Genomic DNA, 12,438 nt, shown 5'->3' with positions numbered 1-12,438 from the left:
ATAAAACAAGGAAAAGCTCTTTATACAAGCTCTAACAGTTATTCATAATACTTAAAAAAGAAAAAAACAACTTTCATCACCTGGGAATTCTGCTAACTTACTTTCTTAATTTTTCTGAGTATGTTTTTAAACGCAAATGAGCTTTAAATTTCTTTCAAACATTAACTCTTTTTAAAAGTCATGTCTTTTGTTTTTTTGGTTTTTGGGGTTTTTTTTTGGCTGTGCCATATTGCATGCAGGATTTTAGTTCCCTGACCAGAGATCAAATCTGTGCCCCCTGCAATGGAAGCAAAGAGTCTTAACCACTGGATCACCAAGGAAGTCCCTCCATTTTTTTAAATTGAAGTAGACCCCAGTTCCATTCCTGGGTTGGGAAGATACCCTGGAGAAGGGAAAGACTACCCATTCCAGTATTCTGGCCTGGAGAATTCCAGAACACTGGGTTGCAAAGAGTAGATTCCCTGCTGGCTCAGCTGGTGAAGAATCTGCCTGCAATGTGGGAGACGTGGGTTTGATCCCTCAGTTGGGAAGATCGCCTGGAGAAGGGAAAGGCTACCACTCCAGTATTCTGGCCTGGAGAATTCTATGGACTGTATAGTCCATGGGGTCGCAAAGAGTCGGACACAACTGAGTGACTTTCACTTCACTTCACTTCATAGTTGAATCACAATACTGTGTAAGTTTCAGGTGTACAAAGCAAAGTGATTCAGTTTTCTATTTTTTCCCAGTTCTTTTCCATTATAGGTTATTATAAGGTATTGTATACAGTTCCCTGGGCTAACAATAGCAAATCCTTATTGTTTACTTTATGTCTACTAGTGTATATCTGCGGAGAAGGCAATGGCACCCCACTCCAGTACTCTTGCCTGGAAAATCCCATGGACGGAGGAGCCTGGTGGGCTGCAGTCCATGGGGTCGCTAAGAGTTGGACATGACTGAGCGACTTCACTTTCACTTTTCACTTTCATGCACTGGAGAAGGAAATGGCACCCCACTCCAGTGTTCCTGCCTGGAGAATCCCAGGGACGGGGGAACCTGGTGGGCTGCCGTCTACGGGGTCACACGGAGTTGGACACGACTGAAGCGACTTAGCATAGCATAGCATAGTGTATATCTGTTAATCCCCTTCTCTTTCCACTTTGGTAACCATAAGTTTGCTTTCTTTATCTGTGAGTTATAAATAAGTTCATCTGTATTTGTTTTTAGATCCCACATATAAGTGCTATCATAGATCTGTCTTTCTCTGCCTGGCTTACTTCACTCAGTATGATCACCTTTAGGTCCATCAATATTGCTGAAAATGGCAATATCTCATTCATTTTTATGGCCACATGGTCTCTTATATTGATATACTGGATTGGCCAAAAAGTTCATTTGGGTTTTTCCATAACCCAAATGAACTTTTTAGCCAACCCAATAGATACAACTTTTAACTCATACCAAAGGAGTGATGAGAGAAGACTTGACTAAAGCAGGATCTTCCTAAGTCAGAGCAGAAGAATGCCCTAGAGCCAGAAAAACTACTGCTGATGACTCAGTATTCAGTGACCTTCTGTTTAAATTGGTTATGAACCTAATCCTAATCCCTTACCTATATACAGCAAAATGAATCTGTTTTGATGCAGGTGCAGGCATTAGGTGGAGAAGGCAATGGCACCCACTCCAGTACTCTTGCCTGGAAAATCCCATGGATGGAGAAGCCTGGAAGGCTGCAGTCCATGGGGTCACTGAGGGTCAGACATGACTGAGCGACTTCACTTTCACTTTTCACTTTCATGCATTGGAGAAGGCAATGGCAACCCACTCCAATGTTCTTGCCTGGAGAATCCCAGGGACGGGGGAGCCTGGTGGGCTGCCATCTATGGGGTTTCACAGAGTCGGACACGACTGAAGTGACTTAGCAGCAGCAGCAGCAGGCATTAGGAGTTATTAAGAAATCCTCACAGAACTCTTGACATATGTAAGACATGGGAAAATATCAAAATGCATAAAAGTGAAGAACTATTAAGGACACTGCATGTGTGTGCGCGTGTGCACCGTCATGTCCAACTCTTTGCAACCCCATGGACTGCAGCCACCAGGCTCCTCTGTTCATAGGATTTCTGCAGGCAAGGATACTTTAGTGGGTTGCCATTCCCTCCTCTAGGCGATCTTCCCAACCCAGGGATTGAACCCACATCTCCTGTGTCTCCTATATTGGCAGGCAGATTCTTTACCACTAAACCACATGGAAGCCCATATTAAGGATCCTGAAGATATTTCAAATGTGAAATATATGGGTATCAGCAAATGGAGAAAAAAAATTATTCAGAACACCAAATCAACTTCATTTTAGAGAAATGTGAAAAATCACATTTAGAGGAAACAATGTGAGTTATTCTAAATCCTATTTTTAAAAAAGGCAATATGCCTTGCTGCTGCTGCTGCTAAGTCACTTCAGTCGTGTCCGACTCTATGCGACCCCATAGATGGCAGCCCACCAGGCTCCCCCGTCCCTGGGCCTTAGATACCTATAAAAACTGATTAGGCCTTCCTCTCCAACCTCATTTTTCTCCCCCTCTCCTTAGCCTGCTTCAGTCACATGCAACTTCAATTCCTAGACCACACCAAGCTCTTCTTTGAATCAAGACCTTTACATCAGCTTTTGTTCTCCATGGATTCCTTCTCAAACTCTTCCCTTTCAGATCTCCAGCCTTAGAGTTGCCTCCTCAGAGAGGTCCTCCCTGACAGCCTTAAATCACACTCTCCGATGTCACTCTCCATCAGAGCACACTGGGCACTGATCACAGCCTGTAATTACTTTATGGACTGTGTCCCCCACTGGAATGTAAACTCTTATTACAGAAAGGAATCCCTCTCTCATATTTACTTTTTATCTCCAGAATCCATAAGTCAATATTTAGGCACAGAGTAGATGCTCAAGCATTAGTTGTTAAGAGAACACTGAATAAATTAAAGAACTTCAAAAAAACACTAAAATTACATGTTGCATAACGAAAGCAATATATGTGGAATACCATATGGTGAGGCAGCATAGAACAGTGCATAAAGCGCACAGACTCTGGACACAAACTGCCTGGGTTTGATCCAGGTTTCCTTTCTTGGCTGTTATCAAGGAAAACTGGTATCTCTCTGCTTTGGTTTCCTCACCTGTAAAACGAAGACTGAAATAGTACCTAACTCATAGCTAATAATATGCTTAACCTATCGCCATGGTCCTTAGTTAGTGAAGGAATATACAGCCCTGGGAAATACAAGAGGAAAATAAGGGAAGTTTAATGGTAAGTTATCATAGTATGTATGTATTTCTGTTAATCTACAAAGGGAATTTTTATGTAACATGCTAAACTGTCCATGGGAAATAATCCAAAATGCTACAATTCCCTTACGAACATTTTTGAAAGACAGAAAACAAATTTCATCTCCTTAGCCAGCTATTCAAGGGTCTTGATTGTCCACCCCAACCTCCTTTAAATAGGTCAACTTCCCTAAGATTTCATTTATGAAAACAGCTTCCCTTTCCCATATCTGCTCACTCTATCCCCTTTGCTGAAAATGAGCCCTTGATTCTAACTGCCCAAATTATATTCTACTTTTAAAGTACATTATAAATGTTAGCTTCTTAACAAAACCTTTTCAGATCTAAAGTACTCCAACTAAATACTTTCCCTAAAATATTCCCTCTAAATTCTCATGCTGTTTTGCTGGCATCTTTTTTTATTCATTACAGTGCTTACAAGTATACACGTCTTAAACTACATTAGATTATAAGCTCCTAGAAAGTAGACATGCTTTGTCAAAAAATGCTTAAAATATAGAAATGTACTCTGACATTGACTTTGAAACTTTCTGACTGAGACCTAGAGTGATATATTTTACATCACAATATAGTATTCTTGCCAGGAAAATCCCATGGACAGAGGAGCCAGGTGGGTTACAGTCCACAGGGTCACAAAGAGTTGGACACAACTGAGCACATCCACACACGTAGTAAACATACACATACATGTGAATGAATACATCTATGTGCTTGTCAGAACACATTACTAACCCCCAATTATATTTTCTATTATATTCTATTTTTTAAATGGTCCTGATCGACTAAACTGATTTAATGACCCACTAATTATTAAAACTGAGGTCTGAAAAAACAGTACTCATGTGTTTTTCATGTACTCTATAAATGTGCTAAACACATCAACTTGACCCTCCAATTATTGCTTTTATTTGGCTTTGGCAATCAATGATATTTGTCATCCTGTAAAGCCAAGTTAAACAGATTTTCAAAAGCAAGCACTGCTCAGGAAAGAAAGCTGGTTGTTAGTTACTATTCTGAGTAATCTTTCTTTCACCTATCAGGTTCATCTGAAATTCGCTTACGTGACGGCCTGAGGGCGAACCACAACTCCACCAGTACAACGACTGGGTCTTCTGGGGGAGTCTGTAGCCATTTCTTCATTCACAAAACCTGTTTCCAGAATGAACAGACAGCCAAAAAAAAAAAGAAAAAAAGGGTCATTACTGTTCAGGATAACAAGAAAGATATATGATTGCTCGCTAGAGATCCGTTGTCAAAAAATACATAAAATATAGGAAAATTTCCCAGCAATTCCTCTTATACCTGAAAGGGCAGAGGGCAGAATAGGAAGAAATAGACAAAAGTACTTTTCAAACTACTGTGAGGTCTTCTTATTTGGACCAAGCCTCAGAACCACAAAACTAGTTAAGATTCTTGTAGGACCCGCTGAGCTCCTGTTAACATCAACTAGGAAGGGATGGAAAGTCTAGCAGAGGATCACTTTATACAAACAAATGTGCTACCTTTGTGAGCCAAAATTAGAGAATTTACTGAACTCTAATGTTGAGATAATAAAAAATATACAAGGTACAGTATTTTAAGACCAAATGGAGCAGTGAGGTATCACCTTCCAACTAAGATCTTTGGTAATCTATGAGTAAGACTTCATATGTATCCTAATGGGTGTTTTCTAGTCTTATTGTGGTGATCATTTCACAATATATACAAATATCAATCATTATGGGTACACCTGAAACTAATACTTTATGTCAATTATATATTTAAAAAGAGACTGCATGGTCACAATTTAACAAGATTTTCAAAATCATATGTTAACCCCTTTGCTATTGTAACCTAATCACCAGAGTCTAAGTAAGTAATAAAAACTTATATGACATTAGAAGCCCTTTATCCTTTCCAGTCCCATCACTTCATCCTGATTCTTGAATGTCTAACAAGCATCTGAATCACTTGGGAGGTTTTAAAAGCATGGAACACACTTGGTTAAGGTTAAAAGAGACAGCAATGTGAAAGATCTTAGGAGACAGCACATAGCCTGGAGCTAATCATGCTTGAAAGCACCTAAAGCCACCTCTTTTAAGCAAGGGGCATTCTATCACCTTAATGGAAATCTCGCCCACAGACGATTCCCATCTGCTACAAGCAAAAGACCCTCTGCCCCAGCTAGCCCAGGGACCCCTTCCTCAGAAGGGACCTTCACCTCGAGCCTCTCAGCCCTCTCATTTCCATTCCACCCTTTATTTTTCGAAACACAGCCTCCCAAGAAACTGTCCTTAAGGACCCTGTCTCCCGAGAACGACCCTCGCCAGCCCCTCAGGCCCCACTCTCCTGAAAGACATCAGCACGGCGCTACCCACTTAACCTCCAACACCGAGCCGCCGCTGCCCCCGGCCGCCCTCTGGCCCCTGGCCCTGCCTCCCCTCCCCCTTCGACCTCCACAGCCCCTCCTCGCCGAATCCCCGCCAGCCAAACCCCCTGCCCTCACGCTGCCCGGCCCTGGTCCTCGCCCAGCCTCCCCCGAGCCACACGGCACCGCCAGCCCTCTCACCGGCCGCCCCGCCGGTAAACGCTGCTCTCCAGCTCAGGGCTCAGTGTTTGGAGTCGCCCCCTCGTGATTGACGGTTACCACTTCCTACCACGCCTCAGCGGAACTACCTCTCCAGCCAATCCCAGAAGCACACCGGCCGCGGCCGGGCACCGCCCTCAGGGGTCAGCTTCGCCAACCAGCAAGTAGGAAAGAGGCGGGCCCGCCTCCTGAATTGACCCAATCCGGTGGGGCTCGAGGGAAAACAAAACAGTATGTCGAGTTCGAGTGAAGCCGAGGTGTCAGGTTCGGTTGCGAACGCAGGCAGGTGGCGGGGAATTACAAACACGTCTGTTTTCCTCTGTGCCCAGCGCCTTCGTGGCCCAGTCACAAAGCGTCATGCTGCAGAAGCCCGTACCCCTCACTCGGGCGTCGCAGGCTAGCAGTCAGATTCGACACCGGGACGGGTGTGTTTACATCGAATTCTCGCGACAGCTGGTTCGAAGCTCAAAGCACGTGGACATGGCAGCTGCCAATCACTTTTCGCTGGCCACTCAGCCATTCCGAACCCGCCTTCTGCCCCGCCTTTTTCGATGTGTTTACCTTCCGGGAGCTGAGGCTGGTTTTCCCCCGGTGGGCTCCCGAGCCGGGGTGGTGATCTGAATGAGGGGTGCGGCTGTCATGTTGTCTGTTTGACTTAGGTGGTGGACCACGCCTGACTCCTTCCTCACTTGTTTACATTTCCCGTAAGGAACAGATGGAGATCTCCCTGGTGTCATTCCGTCAGTGACATCTTTTTTTATAATAATGATAACATTTATTGTTCTGTTTAAGACCTAAGCACTTCATAAGCACTATCAAATTTAATACCTCTGACAGTCCCCTGAGACTATGGATCATTAATAGCCATGGGGTTTGTAACAGAGGTGTTGATACCTCAATAAAAATTTTAAAAAGGTTTTAGCACCGTGAGAAGGAACAAGTTTAGTCGTGAAACTGTCTCACCGGAAATATGCAGTTAATCAGGTGTTGGAGAGATAAATATAGATATAGCCAAGAAGCCACCCATTTGATTATGACGCTCAATTAGTGCCAGTAAAAAAGGACACCCAAAGTGATATTTATCAGCCCAATGTTTGAACATTAGGCTAATGAAAGATTTTGAGAAAATTTATCTTCTTCCACTACACAAATGCCCAGCACCATCAGTCTTTTATGATTTGCTTCCTACACAAAACCCTATAAGGAAGGAATCTTTCCCAATATTTTGAATTCTTTTTGATCTTTTACTGTCCCTGGCTTACTTGTCTCTGAAAATGTTTTTTTGTTTTTTTTTTTTTTTTTTTTTGGTTATTTCCCTAAAGTATGTCTTATTTTCTCCCACAGAAAGTTAAACTCCACCTAGGCATGAGTAGACTTAAGGCTTTCATATTGTTGAATTCCCCTTAACACCTAACAGGCCTGAATACAACAGATAGTTCAAAATTCAGAGTTAGTTAATTAAATCATTATTATTCTCATGTTGTCTCTGACCCACAAAAAGGAATAAAGACGAAATCCAGAGACCAATAGGTAACAATCACAAGTAGAGTAACTAGTGTTTGTATAAAGTGTTTCAGTCTAACTGTTGTATATGCATTTTTAAACTCCGTAACTCTTTCACTATTCCTCTTCAGTTATGGGAGAAACAAGGAGACAAATATGATAAACACAAACTCATTCAATCAATAAATATCTGAACACCTACTAAGTGTCAGTCATGTTCTAGACTCTGGAGATACAGCAATAAATAAGTCAACCAATGTGTCTTTCTTCAACCAAAGAATTTGCACTCTGATAGGAAGACAGAAATAAACAGACAAAGAGGGAACTTCAAATAGTGTAAAATGCTATGGGGGAAAAAAATAAGCCAGATAAATAGAGATAAGAGATAGCTTATTTTAGGTAATGTGGTAAAGGAAGGCCTCTAAGGAGATGGCATTTGAACCAAGATTTCAGTGAAGCAGGTTTTAAGCAGCTGAGTGAAAAGCAGTTTAGACAAAACAAACAACAGGTACAAAGGCCTTAAGAAAGGAATGAATGTTGAAGAAGAATGGGAAAAATAGTGTGGCTAAACAGAGTGGATTGGGACTTCTCTGGTGGTCCAGTGGCTAAGTCTGTGCTCACAATGCAGGGGCCCCCGGCTCAACCCCTGGTCAGAGAGCTGGCGCTCACACACCACAACGAAGAGTTCACATGGCTGCAACTAAGAGTTCGCGTGCCGCAATTAAGATGTAGCATAGCTAAATAAATGTGTTCAAAAAACCCCAAAGTAGATTAAGTAGAAAATGATAGCAAACTAGTTAGGAAAGGTAAGCAGTGGCCAAATGGAGTATAGTGTATAGAATTATAAGGAGTTTTAGTTTTATCCTAGGGTGGGAATCTATTGGAAGACTTCCAGCTAGGAAGTGTCATGATCACACTTACATGTCTAAAAGACCATTATACCTGCTAAACAGACAATAAACTGTCTTTAGGGAGGGGCCAAGAGTGGAAGCAATGGGTCAAGTAAGGAGGCTATTTCAAGAGACCGGATGGGAGAGCTATCTAGACCTGGGGCTAGAAATGAAGCAGTAGAGGTGAAAAGTAATCAATTTCAGAATATTTTGGAAGACAGAATTGAAAGAACTTGATAATGGGTTGGATGTATAAGAGAAGGGCAAAGGAGAATCAAAGATCCTGCCTGTGTTTTGGGCTTGAGCAACTGAGGAATGCCATTTTATGGATCTGATGAACCCTCTTGAAGTCATACATTTTTTAGTGGAGGAGAATTTCTGTGATTTGGTTTCTTCCTTTGTAAACTGTAAAAAGAGTATTATGCTCCTCCTAAGATTTTTTTTTAGTAATGTGATGGTTTGGTAGGAGGTGTGTTTTGTTTTGTATGTTATTTTATTGGGTTTTTTTTTTTTTTGGTTGTTTTTTTGGCGTGTGGGATCTTAGTTCCTAGACCAGGGATTGAACCTGTGCTCCTGCAGTGGAAGCAAGGAGTCCCAACCACTGGATTGCCAGGGAATTCCCAATATATTTTTTTAAGTTTTAAAACTTTGAAAAGTTTAATGCTGGTACTGTTTATTTCTGTATCAATTGGTACAATTTTACATCATGTTTTATACTACTTCATCTTTGCAAAGACATCGCATACACAAAAACACACATTCAATAACTGAAAAATATGGAATGCTTCATTAATTTGCATGTCATCCTTGTGCAGGGGCTATGCTAAACTCCTCTGTATCATTCCACTTGGAGTGTACTGCTGCTAAGGCGCTTGAGTCGTGTCCGACTCTGTGCGACCCCAGAGACGGCAGCCCACCAGGCTCCCCCGTCCCTGGGATTCTCCAGGCAAGAACACTGGAGTGGGTTGCCATTTCCTTCTCCAATGCATGAAAGTGAAAAGTGAAAGTAAGTCGCTCAGTCGTGTCCGATTCTATGCGACCCCATAGACAGCAGCCTACCAGGTTCCTCTGTCCATGGGATTTTCCAGGCAAGAGTACTAGAGTGGGTTGCCATTGCCTTCTCCGACTTGGAGTGTATGTGTTGCCTAAGCAAGCATCAGCCTCATGGGATTTTTATGAGGTGTAAATAAATTTAAAATTCTTGGGACTTCCTTGGTGATGCAGTGGTTAAGAATCCTCGTTGCAATGCAGGGGACGCGGGTTAGATCCCTGTTTGGGGAACTAAGACCCCCACATGCTGCAGGGCAGCTAAGTCTGCAAACCACAACTAGAGACCCTGAGCACTGCAGGATGGAATGAAGCTCCCGTGTGCTGCAACTGAGACCCAACACAGCCGAATAAATAAATATTTTTTTAAAAACTAAAATTCTCAGAACCAGTTAGAAATGTGTACAAATTAACTAGTTCCTGTCCGTCTTACAGGATTAGAAAGTTCCAAGCCTTAGGACCTACTTTCCTTTCTTATTGAAGCTTTCCTGCCAGAACACAGAGGCTTGTTATCTGCTTTGAACTAGAAAACAGTTTGCATTCACATCTGTATATTTATTCATCCTTTTATGTAAGGCTTTGGTGTGCAATTCTCAATTCTTTGACGACAACAGACTTGGTTTTCCACTGTCATGTGAGAACATTAGGCCCCAGAAATGCGTCATTGCCAGATAAAAGTGCTACAGTAAACCGAGAAAACAACAACAAAAAATCAGCTATTTCTAATTACTCCATTTTTTTTTTCTCCACAGAGATGGTGTGCGATTCACTCATGGGCCTCAAATAGAAAACTGAATTTGTCGTGATCATGTTTTAACTTTTTGGCCGTGCTGGGTCTTCACCGCTATGCTTGGACCTTCTCCAGCTGCAGCAAATGGGGCCTGCCCCCTAGTTGCAGCACGCAGGCCTCTCTTGTTATGGAGCTCAGACTCGAAAGCACTCGGGCTTCAGTAGTCCCAACTCTCGGGCTCTAGAACACGGGCTCAGTAATTGTGGCTCATGGGCTTTGTTGCCCCACAACATGTGGAAGCTTCCCGAACCAGGGATTGAGCCCTGTCCCCTGCATTAACAGGCGGACTCACAACCAACCCAACCATCAGGTAAGTCCTGTGGTAATCATTTTTTGAATGAACATGACTTGTGGAAGGCTTAGTACATATTGTTAGTTCATGAGTCATTTCAGGTTACTGGGTCATGGAGAAACTTTTCAATAGTCTCTTCTTTGGATTCAGCAATCCCAGCTGGGAAACTCATTTTCAGTGTAAAAGTAACTTCAAGCTAGAGTCCTGTTTTCTTCCAGTTGCTATAATGGCCCATTGTAATAAATCACTGATTACTAAAATCCCGTGGCCCTGCAGTCCAGAATCAAAAGTTTGAGATTTGTCAAGGAACTATCCATAAGCAAACCAAACATCAGGACCAGTTAATATTTTCTCCTCTATTTTTGTCTGATAGGATTAGAATTCTTTTTTTAGCCTCAAACGAGCCATTGCCTCCCTTGTTTTGGCCACAAAAACACATGGACAATACTTATGTGATTTAAGCAGTGGTGAAATAATCTGATTTCACATAGAACTATGGTGAACATTAATATTTAATTGTCAGTCAAGTATAAGGAAAAACAAAGGAGGAATTCCCTGGCAGTCCAGCGGTTAGGACTCCACGATTTCGCTGCCAAGGGCTCGGGTTTAGTCCCTGACAGGGGAGCTAGGATCTTGTAAGCCTGGAGCAGAGGCCAAAAAAAAAAAAGGAAAAACACAGAGGTTAAAAAAAAAATCATGCTCATCAGTTTTCTCTCTCTGGTTGGGCATTTTGATAGCAAGGGTGATTGTACCTGTGTTAAGGCAGGACATAGAGTGTAAATCACCTACATACAAACCCGCAAGTTGTGAACGTTCAGAGATGCCAATGTGCATTTCTATGTCTAATAAGGTAGGTTAGTTCATGCATCAGGTGTACATTGTCATGAGCGTGCGTCCTCTACAAGTGGTTGTGCTTTCGTGTACTTTACTGCACAGTATTGTATAGAATACAGTAATACAGTATCTTTATTTCACACCCAGCAAGTCTGGAAACAAGTGTGAAAGCAGCGTGGATGTAGCTGGTACTACTGTGCTTTTCAAGGTACTGTACTGTAACTTTAAAAATGTTGTCTTTATTTTTTGTGTTTGTTTTATATGTATTATTTTTGTGAAAAGCATTATAAACATACTATAGTACAGTACTGTATAGCCAGCTGTGTTGAGTTGTTATGAACAAACTGGACCTACAAACACGCCTTGAGAACAGAATTTGTATGTGGAGGACTTATTAAAAAGCAGAGACATTACTTTGCCAACAAAGGTCGTATAGTGAAAGCTATGGTTTTTCCAGTGGTCATGTATGGATGTGAGAGTTGGTCCTAAAGAAAGCTGAGCATCAAAGAATTGATGCTTTTGAACTGTGGTGTTGGAGAAGACTCTTGAGAGTCCCTTAGACTGCAAGGAGATCTAAGCAGTCAATCCTAAAGGAAATCAGTCCTGAATATTCATTGGAAGGACTGATGCTGAAACTGAAGCTCCAATACTTTGGCCACCTGATGTGAAGAGCTGACTCATTTGAAAAGACCCTGATGTTGGAAAAGATTGAAGGCAGGAGGAGAAGGGGGCGACAGAGGATGAGATGGCTGGATGGCATCACCGACTCAATGGACATGAGTTTGAGCAAGCTCCAGGAGCTGGTGAAGGTCAGGAAAGCCTGGCGTGCTGCAGTCCATGGGGTCACAAAGAGTCGGACATGACTGAGTGACTGAACAACAACAGGGGACTTATGTGGGAAATCTGTACCTTCCCGCTCTAATTTTGCTGCGAACCTGAAACTGCTCTTTAAAAATGTCTATTAAAAAAGTTACATTTTGGACTTCCCTGGTGTTCCAGTGGTTAAGAATCTGCCTGCCAATGAAGAGGATATGGGTTCAATCCCTGGTCTGGGAAAATTCCACAGAGCAGTTAAGTCGTGTGCTGCAGCTACTGAAGCCCACGCACCCCAGAGCCTGTGCTCTGCAACAAGAGAAGCCACCGCAATGAGCAGCCAAAGCACCCTGAAGAGGAGTAGCCCCTGCTCACCACAACTAG

The 12,438-nt window shown here is 42.5% G+C and overlaps 1 protein-coding gene and 1 non-coding gene across 2 annotated transcripts in view; both read right to left on the bottom strand.

Annotated features, from left to right (window-relative positions):
- Nucleotides 1–6,244, bottom strand: part of BCAS3 (BCAS3 microtubule associated cell migration factor) — a 589,753-nt gene extending 583,509 nt beyond the window's left edge. Inside the window, exons 1-3 of the mRNA XM_055579668.1 lie at nt 6,187–6,244; nt 5,805–5,888; nt 4,381–4,468 (exon numbers count right to left, since the gene is read on the bottom strand). Of these exons, the coding sequence (XP_055435643.1) occupies nt 4,381–4,468; nt 5,805–5,888; nt 6,187–6,244 (230 nt within the window). The remainder of the gene's footprint in view (nt 1–4,380; nt 4,469–5,804; nt 5,889–6,186) is intronic.
- Nucleotides 6,245–9,048: 2,804 nt separating this feature from the next.
- LOC129651873 (U6 spliceosomal RNA) lies at nt 9,049–9,151 on the bottom strand. Its single transcript, XR_008714377.1, has one exon. It is a non-coding gene; the product is annotated as a U6 spliceosomal RNA (small nuclear RNA).
- Nucleotides 9,152–12,438: the final 3,287 nt, after the last annotated feature.

The sequence above is a fragment of the Bubalus kerabau genome, chromosome 4, assembly GCF_029407905.1.
Source record: "Bubalus kerabau isolate K-KA32 ecotype Philippines breed swamp buffalo chromosome 4, PCC_UOA_SB_1v2, whole genome shotgun sequence".
NCBI classification, from domain to species: Eukaryota; Metazoa; Chordata; class Mammalia; order Artiodactyla; family Bovidae; genus Bubalus; species Bubalus kerabau.
Note: the sequence above shows the minus strand (reverse complement) of the source record. Positions and strands in the feature narration are given on the sequence as shown.